Source organism: Ylistrum balloti, unplaced genomic scaffold (genome assembly GCF_031769215.1).
Source record: "Ylistrum balloti isolate Yb309-2 unplaced genomic scaffold, AGI_CSIRO_Ybal_v1 Utg371194, whole genome shotgun sequence".
Classification (NCBI taxonomy): Eukaryota; Metazoa; Mollusca; class Bivalvia; order Pectinida; family Pectinidae; genus Ylistrum; species Ylistrum balloti.
In genome coordinates, this window is record NW_026782650.1 from 178,104 (window position 1) to 196,613 (window position 18,510).

The following is an 18,510-nucleotide window of genomic DNA, read 5'->3' on the forward strand; positions in this document are numbered from 1 at the left end:
ATCAATGAAGCCAAACTGTGCTTGGCTGAAAAAGTTTTTTTTGTCTCATAAGGTTTATGTTTCCTCACTAGTTATTGACTCCCTTTCCTTACACACGTTAGACAGACCGGGGTTTGGTTGAAGCGTCCTTACGGTCTTCCTTTTTAAATAGAGCGGTTATATTGGTGCATTTCCAGTCTTCTGGTGGTTTCCCGGTACTTACGGATGTTTAGAATATCAGCACTCTGAGATGAAACATATCCGGTCCCAGAGATTTTGATTTTTTTTTTCAATTCAAGTAGTTTGATTCGCATCTTGTCCGCAGTAATATCGAGTCTCGCAATCGGTTTTAAGTTAACCTTGTCAATCTCGATTCTCTTGTCAGGTTTGAAAGAAGTGCGCGGGAACGTTAGTTTTTTCTTGATCAGATACAGTTATGTCTTCCTTACTGGGATCTTTATAAGTACTATAAACATATTCCTTTTTTTCGTCAGGATCAGTTTTATATCTAGGATCTCCAGATTTATGTTCTGGTTTATCAGTTTACTTGGAACAATTTCTTGTATACAGTGCTCCAGTTTCTCCCTGTGATAGCGCAACGAACTTCCACTTTCACATTTCAGTTTCAAAAACTACTCTCGCCAATCTACAAGTTCCGACAACAGTATGTAAAACTAAAAATTCACAAAACATCATCGTTGTTAATAGAAATGTGATCATACAGGTATACGTGATAGAGATATGTTAACAATTGTCTCATGAAAGGTAAGAAACAATTTAATTAGTTTTACAATACAACCGAACAAGCAGTGGCATCACACCAAATCCCTGTAATCAACTCAGATTGGCAGGTTATTAAACTCGCCTGGGTGGAAAATCCAGACGACTTTTGTCAGTCACGAAGATATCCAGATTATCGAGGACTACTGTATCGTAACGAAATAAATTTACATACGGTTTACTGTCGATAACAGATTTCTATAGTTTAGAAAATTTTGCTTTACCAAAAGTTTGAAACAAATGGTTGGACATTTAAGCCATTATAAAAAGTCAATTATTACGTCTGTTGGTCTTATTTTCTGCGAGCCGCTTTTTTGCAATTATATTCCATCCTCGATAAAAGTGAAAGCACATGAAAATAGATCCATTTATAGTGACGTTATGATTGGTTGTGATACACCAACAGTAACCTTATTGGGACAGAGTTGTGATACACCTACAGTAACCTTATTGGGACAGAGTTGTGATACACCTACAGTAACCTTATTGGGACAGAGTTGTGATATACAAACAGTAACCTTATAGGGACAGAGTTGTGATACACCAACAGTAACCTTATAGGGACAGAGTTGTGATACACCTACAGTAACCTTATAGGGACAGAGTTGTGATACACCTACAGTAACCTTATTGGGACAGAGTTGTGATACACCTACAGTAACCTTATTGGGACAGAGTTCTGATACACCTACATTAACCTTATTGGACACCTACAGTAACCTTATTGGGACAGAGTTGTGATACACCTACAGTAACCTTATTGGGACAGAGTTCTGATACACCTACAGTAACCTTATTGGGACAGAGTTCTGATACACCTACTACAGAGTTGTGATAACCTTAACCTTGGGACAGAGTTGTGATACACATACAGTACCCTTATTGGGACAGAGTTGTGATACACCTACAGTAACCTTATTGGGACAGAGTTTGATGATACAGTAACCTTATCCTACACATAACCTTATTGGGACAGAGTTGTGATACACCTACAATAACCTTATTGGGACAGAGTTCTGATACACCTACAGTAACCTTATTGGACATCTACAGTAACCTTATAGGGACAGAGTTGTGATACACCAACAGTAACCTTATAGGGACAGAGTTGTGATACACCTACAGTAACCTTATTGGGACAGAGTTGTGATACACCCACAGTAACCTTATTGGGACAGAGTTGTGATACACCTACAGTAACCTTATTGGGACAGAGTTTCAATACACTCACAGTAACATTGTCGAGAAAGAGTTTTGATGCTCCTATAAAACCTTATTGAGATAGAATTCCAATACAGTGATAATATTATTTGATTTGTATAAAAAAGATCATCAGAGCAATTAATCATATGACTGTTGTAGTCTCCAGTGTCTTATTTTGCAATAAGTATAAAGTTTTCTGATATCAATAGACACAGCACAGCATCTATACAAATCACTGACTTAGTGGCAAATGTTACACCTTTTAGATCCTATCTTGGAGATATGACAATGTGATCACGTGACATTACACCTATACATTTATTATGTAGCTATTGATACCGTGACACAATGATGGTTTCTACATACCTGTAGCTACAGGCGTTTAATCATAAATGCAATACATGTATTATGTTATAAAATGTTTTCCAAAACTCATTTGACAGCGCCTCTAAAGAACGCAATGTTCTGAAACATGATATCAATCTCATAGGAGAATTGACAAAAAGAAATTCCATTATCCTTATCAAGTCTCCTTCGGCTTTAATTTCATAATATACTGTACAAATGCAATTTGAATTAATTCAAATGTTACTAAAAACCAGCAAAACAGATAAAACTTGCTTAATGAAAGTTATATATCAAATCTTTGTTGCTGGAAATCACATACATACTAAAACAAATTGGTAGAATAGCACCTTGTGTGAACATTTGTGTAAGAAAACTATACAAGAAAACTTTGCTATCAACCACATGTAGATGTAATTATACACTTCTTTATATCAGTGTATTCAGTACAGGCACATAGGACCTAAATCATACCATACTGTCTTAAATATATTTATGAACTTTTCATTATTGATATTAAGAATGAACATCCATTGTGATGATATAACATCTAGCTAGCTTTGTGGTTTGTGGTATGAGGTTCCATGTATAACAAGTACTATACATTTGCATATCTGTTAACAAAAAACAGCAACTTTGAGATTATATCAAAATAATTATGTGAGACTGAATAGATATCTTTATATCAAAACCAGTCAGAAAATGTATCCATGATTACACTGTCATCTTCGTAAGACAACATAAAGGAAATGCTTCAGAATCATACAGGTGATTTGTAAGGGGTCTTTTTAAACATATTTAAACTCTTGAACCATTGCCCTCCCTATCCATACAAAAAGAACATGGATCAGCCCTCACAAAGATTGTCCAGACAGTTCACCTACTACATGTAGTGTGATGTGGAGTTTTACACTTCAATGTCTCAGAATGAAATCAACACAATTAAGATTGATGAGGTAATTCAGAACTTTTATACAGAACACATTTTGATGAGTTTTTATTGCTGTGGATAAAATCTTGATCAGATTAAGATAATAAACTCTGAAACTTCCACCTCCATTATCAGTTTCTTTCATTGTCCTGCAGATTATAACTTACTTGGTACTAATGTTATCTTAATAGAGAGAAAAATGGCAGTTTGTACATTCACTGAGTGAACTGACCATAAAATTGATTACATGAATATGACGTGTGTCAAGTGAGTATTTAACATCAAACATATCTTCATTCTTATTAAGACATTTCTCAAACACACAAAGATACAAATTGTTTGTATAAGCATGAAAATAGAAATAAAATTTTTACCAGTCATTTGATCACAGTCACAGTGGAATGTAAATATCATTTTCTTAAAAAGAAACGAACAATAATATTATATCCAAGCCAGCAGGAGAAAGCTAACCTTGACACACACATAAACATCATCTTTGAGACAACCTTTACTGTGTATCATGTCCTCAAGCAAAGGAGACCAAAATAACAAATTACTAGCAAAATAAACACAATTAATACATTAAAGAATTATTATCAAAAATGTCTAAAATAACTGAAACCTATAGTGAAATGACTACACTGGCATGTAAATTCAATATTGTTGAATACTGATGGGTTTTGACTCTAATTTGACTTCAAACAAAGACACATATGTATGTGTAAAGGACACATTAATATAATGAATAGAATTCACTAACAATAAAAATATCTTTTCTTTCAAGCATTCTACCCTTAACATGGATTGGAATTGTTATTTCAACAAGCAAATTTTCAACATTAAGGTCATATCATCTATTCCTTGTTTACTGGATAATTACTTTACTGATATCCAACAGAATTTCACAAGCTATGTATATAAAATATATACCACTTACTTCTAAATAACACTTTCAAAGTCTTTCCTAAAAAAAAACATCTGAAAAATCTAAACTCTTTCTCCTGATAAATATATTCTATCTAATTTTTTCTTTTCCAAAAAAGAATGCTATATTTTGTAAATGACTTACATATTATCACTAATGTTTGACAGGGTATTTGAGTTACAATTCCAATTGAAACTAATGTTTCTTATTTCAAAACATCGACAGGTTCAGGCATATTCTGCTAATGTCTAAATCATATCCAGCCAGGTGAAAAATATGTTAATGTCTAAATCATATCCAGCCAGGTAAGATATATGTTAATGTCTAAATCATATCCAGCCAGGGGAAACATATGTTAATGTCTAAATCATATCCAGCCGGGTAAGATATATGTTAATGTCTAAATCATATCCAGCCAGGTAAGACATATGCTAATGTCTAAATCATATCCAGCCAGGTAAGATATATGTTAATGTCTAAATCATACCCAGCTTGGTACGGACATATTTTGATAATGTCTAAATCATATCCAGCCAGGGGAAACATATGTTAATGTCTAAATCATATCCAGCCAGGGGAAACATATGTTAATGTCTAAATCATACCCAGCTTGGTAAGGACATATTTTGATAATGTCTAAATCATATCCAGTCTGGAATAGACCTATTTAAAAGGCCTTAACACATTCTATTGACAATCAAGTTAATTTGAAGATATGAAACAAATCAAAGCTACAGAACATACATAAGGAAACGTTTGTCACATTGTGTGAAATATGGTGTAAAATTGTGTAGATCTGATTTGTAATCTGTACAAGGAAGAAGAGACTTCAACATGACAAACAATGAATAACAGGGATACTAAGATGATGATCAAATAAAAAAATATTTCATTGTAAAAATTATAAATTGACATAAAAACATACTTCAGCTATATAGTGCTTTTGATAACTCAGTTTTACAATAGATACATGTATAACAAATGCAGTTATAATTAGATACATTAGCGATGCAGTTAATTAGAAAAAAAATTTATTTGGATGTTATAGCCATGGTGTGAACTATAAAAACCGAAAATTTCTTATCAAACTCAATTTACCTTTTACCCCAAAAAATCCAGTCTTTCTTTAACAGTTTTAAGCAGCTCAGTCTAAAGAAGCTGTAATATCATCTAAATTTATCTCCTCATCATTTCCCTTCCTCTGGCTACTAAATCAGTTTAAAGACCTGTACTCAATACTACCTTGTTATGTTGTCATCATCTATCTAGCAAAATGTTGTGAAAGAGAGTTGGCTTCACATTAATGATAATGCAAAGAAGAGGTCTAGGTGGCAAATACAAAAAGGAACATTACCTTGAGGTTTTAACACATGTAAAGGAGAGAAAATGATCAATCAACCTGTCACTTAACTATCTGGTGATGATTTTTTTTTTCAAATCTATTAATTTCTGAAACTCTCAATCATTTGTATGTAAATCTACTGCTGTATATATCATATATCTAGCATTGAACAGTGTGTCTCATCACCACCACCATCATGTTTTAATCATTTAGGAAACTTCAGATTCAATATATTTCAAATCTTGCTCTGAATCGGCCTGCTTTCCATAATATTTATTGAAATGTAATTACATGCACCATTTTTCATTTAGAACTGATTCAGCTTGTCCTGTGAATAACATATTCACACACAGATTAATTCCAGCCTTTTGAATGCTGCAGGGAATATCGTTGTAAATAAGAGTTAGTTTGTCACTCCATTTCTAGATATCTGTCATACAAAGTTCTCATCAGTGTTTGTACAAATGAGAAACGAATCCATGAGTCGTGGCTGAATCAGCTGTTTGAAATCAATATCTATGATATTTTCCGTTTTGTATAAAGCACTCACTTTCCTCAGGGCAGCCTGAAATAAGAAATTGTTATCTTATTATCAAACTATGTACATATTTGTCATAAAGAAACAATTTCATACAATTTAATTCTGTATAATAATTTGTACACAAAAACTAAACCAGAAAATATCTGTAAGGCATGAATGACCCAGCCGCCCTGAATATAAATATCATTATTTGACGAATTCACATCTATTACATTTGTACGTCTTCCTAATTACATAGTGAAACTCCATGTATATGTATACACCTATTGACACTACTATAGTCCTGGACCCTGAGTACCTGTATCGACACTACTATAGTCCTGGACCCTGAGTACCTGTATCGACACTACTATAGTCCTGGACCCTGAGTATCTGTATCGACACTACTATAGTCCTGGACTCTGAGTACCTGTATCTACACTACTATAGTCCTGGACCCTGAGTACCTGTATCGACACTACTATAGTCCTGGACCCTGAGTACCTGTATCGACACTACTATAGTCCTGGACCCTGAGTACCTGTATCGACACTACTATAGTCCTGGACCCTGAGTACCTGTATCGACACTACTATAGTCCTGGACCCTGAGTACCTGTATCGACACTACTATATAGTCCTGGACCCTGAGTACCTGGACCCTGAGTACCTGTATCGACACTACTATATAGTCCTGGACCCTGAGTACCTGTATCGACACTACTATAGTCCTGGACCCTGAGTACCTGTATCGACACTACTATAAAGTCCTGGACCCTGAGTTCCTGTATCAACACTACTATAGTTCTGGACCCTGAGTACCTGTATCGACACTACTATAGACCTGGACCCTGAGTACCTGTATCAACACTTCTATAGTCCTGGACCCTGAGTACCTGTATCGACACTACTATAAACCTGTAGTTGATACTACTATGTATCGACACTACTATTGTCCTGGACCCTGAGTACCTGTATTGATACTACTATAGTCCTGGACCCTGAGTACCTGTATCGACACTACTATTGTCCTGGACCCTGAGTACCTGTATTGATACTACTATAGTCCTGGACCCCGAGTACCTGTATTGACACTACTATATTCCTGGACCCTGAATACCTGTACTTGGTAACTCACCAGACAGGCCACTAATACTGCATCACTGTTGTTTCTTTCCCCTTTGTTCCTACAAAGCTCCACCAGGCGGGGTATACCTACAGTAACAAAACAATCACTTATTAATCAGATACACATCATATCTACGTAGTTTATATTATCATATCAGCCGCAAAGCACAAGAAAATTAAACACAAAGGATCCAAACTTTTAAACTGTCATGATATGTTTTGTTTATCCCATTAGCCAAATAACTGATTAAAATGCCCTGGTGTAGGCTTTATATCACAGGGGCCTGTAGTAATGTTTTTGAGGGATGAGGACTTGTATGGTATACGATAACTAAAGGGGACCAACAGAATACCAGAGAGAAATTCACCACCCTCAGTTGTCGGTTTTCAGATATATACCATTCAATTTTTACATCTTTGGTACCAAAATGATCACAAATAAATAACCTAGAGAAAAACACAACATAAATTAAAGCAGGCTAAATTTACACATCTTACCATTACACTGAAAGTGAAACAAGACTGGTAAATTCCCTGATGTAGTGAAACAAGACTGGTAAATTCCCTGATGTAGCTACGTATGTTTCTCTGGTATTTTGTTAGTCCCTTTACTAGTTATAGTATAACATACAAGCCCTCATCTCCCAGAAAAACTGTTATAGGCCCTTGTGGTTCATCTTTTTCTTTAGAACCAGAAATACTGGTCGTTCATCTCCCCCTGTTGAAATTTTTTTTGGCGATTTCTTATTTATCTCCTAAGTTTCAGCATATTAGACCCATGCACAGTTTCTTTTTCCTCTAGTATACATATCTTTTAAGAATCCTACCTTCCATTTCTACAATGATTTGTGCGATCTCCTCCTCTCTACAGAGTCTAGCCAGGGCAATGGCAGACTTCTGTTGAACCCTTTCACAGGCTGCAGTCTCAGCTGCTGACTTATAGGTCAAAGGTCGTTCCTGTAGCAGCTGCAGACAAAGGTCAAGGCCACCACTATTTATAATACACTGTCTACAGTTGTCAACAGCTACCATATTGGCAAGGACTGTAGCCACCTGAAACATGTTTAAATGATATTATGAAGATGTAATAAATCAGATAAAAGAAAAACAAATGCCATAACAACCAAATGATTTGGAATATCATATGTCTGCATGTTTAAATATCTTCCTAGTGAGCTAAGAAGGACATTGATACTGTATAATCTAAAAGTAATACAAGTAATAGAAATAAGGTTCCATTGTTCTGTGATATATAAAACAACACAGGAGACTGTGTAGTTCTGTATGTGATGCTTCTCGTCAAATTAGTCATATCACTTACTCACACTATTTTGATTGCTTCAAAGTACTTTTTCTTAACACTTTCCTTTATTTTATCATCAGTGTCTTTATCAGTACCTCTTTTTGTTGGGAAATGATTAGCACTGTATACAAAGCTTACATGACACTTGTTTAGCAGACATTGAGGATATCAAAGTTAATTACCTGTATTCTAGGTTATTAATTAATTCAGCAAACGATTCATAATTACGTAGCAATACTTAATCTGTCCATTGGTTAATAAGGAAGTATATTTCTAATGAATATACTGAGACTAACAGGTGATTTCCTAAATATACCTGGTCCTTGGCGAAGAGAGATTGTGCTACACTTGTACCACAGGACTGGATAAGAACACGAGGTGCATCATACTTAAGCAGAATATCACAAGCCATGCTGTCCATAAACGTGATATTAGCAATAGCTGCTGATGATAACAGGAACACTTCATGGGACAGAGTGTTGGCACATAAACCTGATATTTAAACATAACAGTGTAATGTAGCATCCTTATAAGAATTCTGATGGAAATTGAAAATTATTGCTCAATTAATAATCTAGTTTATCCTAAAAACTTAAAATATTACATGTACTTCCCACAATTCAAATGTAATTAGGCAAACTGAAATACATCACATTACAAAAAAAAACCCTAAAAAAATATTGTTCTACAAGTTCACTTTCTTAGTGTCATACCAAAATCTAATGGAAAAGACAGAAGATCTGTAAAGTATTGTTATATAATTTTCTGAAACTAAACAGCAAACATTTTATTTAATACTTTCAAATATCATTCAATTCTCTGTCAAAATAATAAACATTCAATGATGACCTACCTATCAATGCCCGCAATATTTCATCTAAATTTTCCACCAAGCCTGATAATTGCTGAAAGTTTTCAAGACAAGGGGAGGTAACTTGTGCCAATACTCCTGCTACTTCTCCTCGCACTTTTTCACTGTTAGCATAGTCACATAAGATGTCCATCAGACATTCTACGCCTCCTTCCTGTAACATCACATAACCATTTACAGTAAATTTAAGCTAAAAATTGTCATATATTGTCAAGCAACAAATTTTGTTGGACCTTTGAAAAACAACCCATGGGAGACTTGTCACACACCTACAAATATTGTGCCATAGATGCATTACCACTACAACACAGACCAGCCTGTTTCTCCGCTTTCTTTTTTAAATCACAGTATATTGTGTATCTGCTTATTAATGGTAGGGTGGTTTATTGTTACAATCAGTAAGTGTCTTGTTAAAAGCAAAAACAATGCTAATTTCAAAATAGAAAATCAACAATTTTACATTTTACCTAAATGCATACATGTATTTCACAGAATCAGGCAATGGCTTTCCATGACGCACTCACCTTTTCTATTTCAAATATTCCCTCAGCAACACAGCAGATGGTAGCCAGGGCCCTTAGAGTCTGTGGATGTACGAAGCTCAAGGACTCTGTCCGACAGATGTCCAGTAATGCCCTTACACCTCCCTCCTGAATAATGAACATAGTAGAAAATGTAATTTGAAATATTATTTCAGTAACAAATTCTAATATTTTTCATATCTGCAGTAATTGCATGTACTATACTATAACACTAATTCTACACACACTCATTTCAGGTAACATGTAAGGCATTCTGATGGATATTCTCTTTTTTATGCATGAAATTCAATTATTTTCCAATGTACATGAGCTGTGGGGGTGTTCAATAATAACATTTTTCTTATTCCGTTAAACTTTCTCAGAACTTATCCTTCTTCACATACCAACTAATCACGTATAACATTATAAGACAAATATCTTAGATATCATGTCACAAAAAAAAACTTCCAGGTAAACAATCTCCTGTTACTGAGAGTGTCACCCAGGAAACCTTTACCTCGGTAGATAATCTCTTATTATAGAAGGTGACACCTGAGAAACCTTTACCCTGGTAAATATTATATACATAATCTCAAGAAAACTTCAGTAGTGCCCAGAGCCTTACAACTTGTATCTTACCAAGGTTAAATACTCCCCCTATAGGAAATCATCAACTCATCCAAGATTTCCAGAGATACAACACTGTAGATGCTTGTGAAAGTAATGCTGGGTATTATTCATGAGTCACTACAGAAGTGCCAGTGTAAGAAAGGTCATTGTTAATTTCAATGTCCTGCTAGGATTTGAACCTAGGACTTCTGGCTTACAAGGCTGAACTCAACCAATCGAACTAAAGAGAAGTTCTCTCTAGCTGATTGGTATATGGTGGCTAGTATTTGATCAGGGTAACACACATTTCACATTTCCATGATTTTGTCAATAAAAAATCTTACCCTAGCAAATATATAGCACATGTGTTCTCCCTCAAGTCCGAGACTGACCACTGTCCCCAGGGCACTTGACAGGGTCGAAAGATTGTTGGCCTCATCCAGAGTCTCTACCACCTTCTGTAACATGAAAACCAAACACAGTTATGCTCATATGCTGTGCCCTATTTCCCAGATAGATGATATTTATTTAATTAACTGATGACACTATAATTTCCTTATTGAACATGATTGATTTGTAATTATCAATCCAAGTAGTAATATACTGGACAAAATAAGTCACGGATCATAAAGTGTTATCACGATATGTTCGAAGATGAAATGATGTGTTGCCCATATTGATCTGTGCAGTGTTCTAAACATTGAATTTGAAAAGGCCATTAATCTAAGGATTTCATCACAGACAGTTAGAAACAGACTCCATGCTACTAATTCTATGGCTCAAAGACTAACAATGTGACCTATTCTGACAAGTTTATCAGCAAGCTGGACAACAATTGGCTGTCCTAAAATTCAAACTGGCACTTGTGTCATTGGATAGGCAGGAATCAATATTTATTTCTATACAGACCCTTACATCATTGACAATGAAGCCTTAATCACTGCCTACTACAAGGAATAGATTCTACACTATATTGTTAGGTCCAATGTGGACAACTATCATCAGAGGGAAACAATTGTCCTTCAGACTTGCAAAGTCCATCTCCTTATTTAAACCAAATCAAGCATGCTTGGGATTACTTGCAATAATGGGTTTTCAGCTTCGGCAAACCTTCTATAAAACCACCATGAGCTTGTGACAGCACTACGAGAGGAATGACAATGTATCCCACAGATCAGTCGCAGATGACTAATAAGAAGCTTGTGCAAATGTTGCAGGGCAGTTGTAAGGTTAACAGAGATCATGTTCTCTATTGAGATTCTAATGTCATTTTCTGAACTTCTTGTCCCTGTGATTCAGGTGTTGTATTCTTGTGAACACTTTAATTTACAGGGAGCTCCTTCTTATCTGCTCTAAGTAACATTTAACATGAAATATGAATGTGTAATCAATGACTAAACTGTAACCAAACATATCATCACAGTTCTAAGTATGAAAAACAATGTTGTTTCAATTTCCTGATCCTTGACGTTTTTTGTCCTGTATGTATCACATTAATTTGAAATCATGAAATCATCCTAACATCTTTATAGTAAGTGCCTAAATCCATGATTTGAATGAAACATAATTGATGTTTTCTAAGTATTGATCTTCATTGTTTTTATTCATGATAATTCCTATAGAAAGACAAGACAAACCTGTAGTAGATGTCCAAGAGCCAGGTCTACTAGGCGACTGAAAGCTTGACCCAGGAATGTCAGCTGGTTAGTGACAGGGATCTTAGGTGGTGTACGGTCTTCTTTTGAAGAAATGCTCTTTCTGGAAAAAACAAAACATCTTCGCATTCTATCTAATTAAAGTTATTTCTAACACAAGTCTGATGGTATAAAAAAAGATTTGGAAGAAAAACGACTGTGCTTGAATAGAAAAAAACACTTCATTCATTTCAATTTCTCATGAAAGATAGAAATAAATCTCATAAACCTTCTAGTCTTAATAGAGGAAACTGATAATAGATCCGTGGGGGATAAATCTGTATCTAAAGACATGTAATTTTGTAAGTGTTATTATAATCACAAACTAAACCGATCAGCGGAGATCCCATTGATCAACAAGAAACAAACATATTATAACACATTTCACAGCAATCTAAAAAACAGAAGGGTCATACAAATCCAACAAACATCACTGAATCAACACTTTATATATTAGTGCCAGTTATGATGTATTTTCATTGTACCAATGTAAGATAAAAAGAAATCTAATACACATTGCATGCTTCAACATTCGTCAAGGACCATAATTACACTCACACACAAATCAAATGTGTCATTATGATTAATAGTATAGTATGATACATTCCAAAATAAGGACATGAAGATTGTGAAAATATATCTGTTATGGTTCATTTGTCAGTACCAACAGCAGTATACTGAAGACATTTACATACATATCTACCTTGGTATCTGTTCTGATAAGACTGGGACTGAGGTTGACTTACCTATCTACCTGCTGGGCTAGCTTGGCACATTCACCCATCACTGTTTCTTGATGCTGTAGAAAAGATAAGAGATACCGCTGCTGTGATACCCAGTCCTCCATCAGTAAGTATTTAAATTTTCATAATGCATTCTAACCAAAAATTCACACTATCATAACTGTTAAATAAAACAAGAGGCCCATATGCCATAACGGTCACCTCAGTTCAATTTTTGTTTTCAACAAATGACAACCACAAACTTGACAAAACTGATTTATCCAATATCAAGCATACAAATTAAAGCCTGCAGAGAAATGTATGTAGCAAGTGTGGATTAAAATGATATCGCAGAAATTTTAACAAATTCAACTCTAAGGGGCCAGCACTGAAGTTTTCAAAACATTGAACCTCCTTGACAACGGAGTTCCAACCTGATTTTTGAATGCCAACTGAAAATGACTACAACTACTCAGACATTTGACCCCTGTGACCATGAAAGTGCATTAAGGTCACTCACTTGAACAAACTTAGTCTTCATCTCACCATGCTACAGGCCTAATATCAGACCACTGGGCCTTTTGATTATTGAGAAGACGTCATTTGAAAAAAACAAATTTGACCCTTGTGAACTTTAAAGTGGTTCAAGGACATTTACTTACACAAACTTGTTAGCTCTTCATCTCAGCAAGATACAGGCTTATGGCCCAATATCATTACCCCTGACCTTTCAGTTATTGAGAAGAAGATTTTTTTTACATATTTGACACCTATGACCTTGAAAGTGTGTCAAGGTATAGGTAAGGTTTGTCTATAAATATAGGTAAGGTCAGTCTATAAATATAGGTAAGGTCAGTCTATAAATATAGGTGAGGTCAGTCTATAAATATAGGTAAGGTCAGTCTATAATTATAGGTAAGGTCAGTCTAGAAATATAGGTAAGGTCAGTCTATAAATAAAGGTAAGGGAGCACTAACAAGGAAATCTTAATGAACAGACAGCACAGAGTATACCATAATTCTACCCATCGTCAACAGGCATACAAAAATGTAAGGTCATAAAATCATGCAACCATTTTATACACCTACCTCCAGTATATACGAAGGTGGCTCCGGCAGGCAAAGGTTACATTCTTGGATAAGTGACCGGATATGACAAGTCAGCTGTATCACCAGTGACCGCACAGCTGACCACTTCTCAGCTTCAACATACCTATGAATCAGATAAACAATGAAATGTACATCGATACAAATTACAATCAGTTTTATAAAGACACAAAGCTGATAAACAAAACATCAAGCCCCTTCCATTGTCAGTAAACAATCATATGATCAAATCGTTCCTTATAATTACATCATCAACAAGTTATAACAAAAAAATACAATCTTTAAGTATCAAGATAATTGTTTACTATGAGATAATATACATCCATTTATTAGACTTATATCAGACTCATAGTGCAGTCTGTTTAAGGTTAAAACTCACTTAAAGAGTTTTGTAAACTCATTGCTGATGTGGTGAGAGTCATCTCTTATCGTGTCAATCCCATCTGAGGAAACAAAAAAATAAAAACAAGGTATAAATATCAGCAAGGTTCACAGACCTATGCATCCAATTGTTGATGAGCCCATTACTGGGTACAGGGAGAAGATTGAATCAGTCTCAATCTGTTACAAATAATGGAAATATTGTAAATCACTTATATTTTGTGTAGGTTTTAATTTAGCATTAATGTGTGGAGAAAGTCCATCATCAATTAATTGTTTTACAAAATCAATTCTGGATGGCATCCATGTTGATTTGGTTACTTAGTAACCTACATTGTAATGTTACTTCACAATGTAGGTTACTAAGTAATGTACAGTGTACATGTAATTTAATCACCTGAAGATGGCCGCGAGGCCTGAAAACGTTAGTGATATATTTGTTTGTCATGTGAAGTGATTAATTTTCTCTGTATATACGATACACAAAGATTTATCTTTTTAAATTATATATATATATACATACATATTATTCCAGCATTAAATAGACCAACAGACAACCTCATTCCTGATATCAATCACTCAAATGTTTTAATGTCCTTCAGATTGACATTACAATTTTCATTCCCCTCCTTTTGATTTTTGAATGTACATACTTTTCACTACAGCAGCATGAAGGCTATACTTGTCCATCTCTGTGAGGAGAGACTTCCCCTGCAAAACGCTCATACATTCTGTCTCCGTTGACCATCGAATGTCTGACAGCCATCGCTGTGTAGGGTCAAATATAAACTTCTCTCTAGCACTGGAGTAAAAATAAAGATTGAAGAAAGATTATAATGTGAACCAGACTTGTTCTGGCCATTTTAGAAAGGTACGATCAGTCACCATCTCATACATGTACTTTTATTATTTATACACAGGTATAGACAGGTTATATAGTTATATATTTGTTTATGACCAGTTTACACATTCTATACAGGGTAGAATTAGACTGCAGATATAACTCATTTGCACAGGTATGGGAAGATTGTTATAGCATGATGACAATATTATCAAGGCATGACCAGTTTAAACAGTTGCAAACTCATACAAAAAAAAAAGAAGAAAATATCAACATTTCGATAGAATCATAATCCAAACTCAAATTCAATCAAACTTGGGCAAAATATGAAAATAGAAAAAAGGACAAGGAGAATAAGACAAGGTGTACATGCTCTGGACAAGTATGTGTTTTCTGTTTCATCAATGACATCTGCCATGTAAATTTTTGTCAATCCAAGTACAGTATGTAATGTCATGTTTCTACACGAGAACACTGTAAACAACAACTGAACGATCAGGTAAACAAACAAGTATCAAACACATTCAAGGTTATATCGCATACAAAAATAGAATATTCGCTACTAATGAGACCATTATATAATATGACGACCATCAAAGTTAGTTGCCAACATCTTGCACAAAACAGTGACATTGGAAAGAAGCCCTTGAATGTCGACTCACTTATGACATGTAAACACCACAGACTGCGGATGCAGGAATGTTGCTCTCAAGAAATGGAAAATTTACAAAAGGGAAATTGATTTTTTTATGATGACCAGTCCACACAACTACGTGTAAACAAGGTCATACAAGTTTGACAATTTCATACATGTAAAACCAGGCATGGTAATTAAGGTATGAATGACCAGGTTGTATAGGTATAGCTGTCGTATGTATAATACTAACTGTATCAGTATACTTCGAATGAACTCAATCTTTCTGTGTTCGATCTTTTAAAAACGGATTCTCTCACCTCTTTTTGACACTGTGTCGCAACATGGTGTATGATCACAGCATGCTGAATGATAATCAGTTCATCTTCTACACCACTGAACCTACCAGGTAATGGTGGCAGTCAAAATATTTGGACAGAACAGACCTCCAAAATCTGCAAGAAATTTTAACATACTGTACAATACAAGTTCAAAGTGAATATATGTGGAGGTAATATTTAATTGTGAGAAAAAATATCCTTAAATATAATCTAACTTCTGCTATTTCATGTTTCAGTTATTGTTATATAAGATATCTAATTTTGATATTATTCAGAATAGAATCCATGTTAGTTCAGTAAAGGTTTTGGTTCTAAATTAAAGTATACTACAGCACGAGGTGATGCAGTATATGTTATTTAGTGAAACCTCTATGTAGCTATTGAAAATTTAATCACTTATGTCAACATAGTACAATACTATTGTTACTTCCTTTTTTCACAGTTAAAGACATTCTATATACTATTCTATACACTTGTACTGTTTTTACACTTGTGTTTCATATATCTGAATTACTTATGTACATGCTGACAATGTGAATTTAGAGAGGGTGCCTGTTCACATTTTGATGTTTAAATTAACTTTATCTATGACTACTGTTTGTCCAAGTGATACGTTTGGATTTATTTTACTGTACAGTACTTCTATAGGTATTAATGGCCACCTACATGTACTGAGTTCATAGTCACTCAATTTTACACCACTCTGGGCTTCTTTATGGTGTCCCTATCTATATATGGTATCCTGATGTTATGCATTCAACCAGGTTTGCACAAAGTCATTTTGCATCCAGCATCGTTCGCACCACAACGTTTCGCTCCTAATGCCACGAATGTTTGCACCCTATTTTTTTTATTATGAGTATAGATATAACTAATTCTATTTATATGTTCACTGTGTCTACATTTTGTGTATAGATAAAGATAAATGTTAAACTCTTTCGCTTGATTTCTTCCACTTTTCATTCAACCAGGAAGTAAAGACTTGTTATCTAAACTACAGTTTACTCCATTTAATCATGGTTTCCAATGGTATTTAGGTAAAAATGTATCCCTTACTGAGATTGAACACAAAGAAATGATATTTTTTAATTACAATTTGTTGCTCATTCCACATTCACCATGTATATCTTAAGGAAAGACAATTGATTTATATTTACAGGTATATGTTGTACATGACATGGTTGAGAATTGATTTCTGGAGTAACCATCACTTATACCTCCATTTACTTGTTGTATCGAAAACACCAAAACTCTCATTATGAGCACACCAATTTCCTCCATCGTTTCATCTTCTCTTGCTGAGCATGCCGCAAGAAGCACTTGTGTGTCATGTGTCTACATCATTAACTGTAATATTTTTTTGTCAAAACAACGACATATGATAAATTAACGTGGTTTTACACTTTCAAAAACAACTTTGGGCAAACATGTATTTTTCTCCATAATTGATACTAGTATTTTTCATTGAGGGCGAAATGTCATTTCTGAATTTTCAGTTTGGTAAGAACCAGCTGATGGGGTGTGGAACGTCATGGTGTGAAACAACTTTGGGGTGAAATGTCTGGCATTCTCTCAATGACATACTACACCCCGTCATCATTGACTCATTCCTAATTGTTTTCTAAATGTTTATGTGTATTTCTTTCCACATAATTTGGTCAACTTCCTTGACTGCTCTGATAGGCAATCCACAATAGGACCCAACCAGGTTATGTTAAACAGTATAACGATGATCCATTTGCTTAATCTGGCAAATTTGCTAAAAGCAGAAGGCCAAGCCCAATTCTATCATGGGACTCAGAGTGACATACTGGTCTGTGAGATTTCACGCTACAATTTGTTGCAGATGAGGGATTTTACGTCACATTAAGTAAAAATGAGTGAACAACTTTTTCCGATGCACTCTTAAGTCTTAGCTTTATGATACATAGTTTTACTTTACTTCACATCGTTTATATGTGTGTAACTCGATATCTTCAATCACCTGTTCACATATTATTTTTTAGTGCAATCACCAGGTTTTTCTTAAATAACAAGTACAAACGTATTTAATTCTACAGCAGAAGTAATGTTTAAAATAACATTTCTGTGAGGTTTTTCTGAAGAAATCTAGCATGGCTTACCTAAATATCAATCCCATACACAAATTGGTCTCCGACAACAGAGAAATATTTGTTGTTTTCTGCAATACATAAGCGGCTCCGGAAAGGCGATTCTAGTTCGCGCACGGAATACGGAAATGGAAATATCATTAATGTAATAATTTATTTTCTTGCGTTGTTACTGTAGAGTGTGCATTTTTCAAAATTAAGATATGATTTTTTCTAACTTTAAT

The 18,510-nt window shown here is 34.7% G+C and overlaps 1 protein-coding gene across 1 annotated transcript; it reads right to left on the bottom strand.

The window, feature by feature from the left end:
- Positions 1 to 4,246: 4,246 nt before the first annotated feature.
- Positions 4,247 to 18,365, bottom strand: LOC132561321 (protein inscuteable homolog). The gene is made up of 14 exons (XM_060226044.1): positions 18,299 to 18,365; positions 16,155 to 16,289; positions 15,013 to 15,161; positions 14,358 to 14,421; positions 13,961 to 14,084; positions 12,897 to 12,949; positions 12,094 to 12,214; positions 10,801 to 10,914; positions 9,851 to 9,976; positions 9,309 to 9,480; positions 8,772 to 8,947; positions 7,980 to 8,205; positions 7,163 to 7,239; positions 4,247 to 6,070 (listed from the first exon to the last, which is right to left on the bottom strand). Exons 2-14 carry the CDS (start codon positions 16,178 to 16,180, stop codon positions 5,939 to 5,941), a joined length of 1,560 nt encoding a protein of 519 aa, XP_060082027.1. The 5' UTR covers positions 16,181 to 16,289; positions 18,299 to 18,365; the 3' UTR covers positions 4,247 to 5,938.
- Positions 18,366 to 18,510: the final 145 nt, after the last annotated feature.

Coding starts and splice junctions, on each gene's coding strand:
- LOC132561321 (XM_060226044.1), bottom strand. CDS start 16,180: ATGTTGCGACACAGTGTCAAAAAGAG. Junction 12,215..12,896: donor CTAGCCCAGCAGGTAGATAG/GTAAGTCAACCT, acceptor TGTTTTTTCCAG/AAAGAGCATTTCTTCAAAAG. Junction 8,948..9,308: donor AATATTGCGGGCATTGATAG/GTAGGTCATCAT, acceptor TTTAAATATCAG/GTTTATGTGCCAACACTCTG.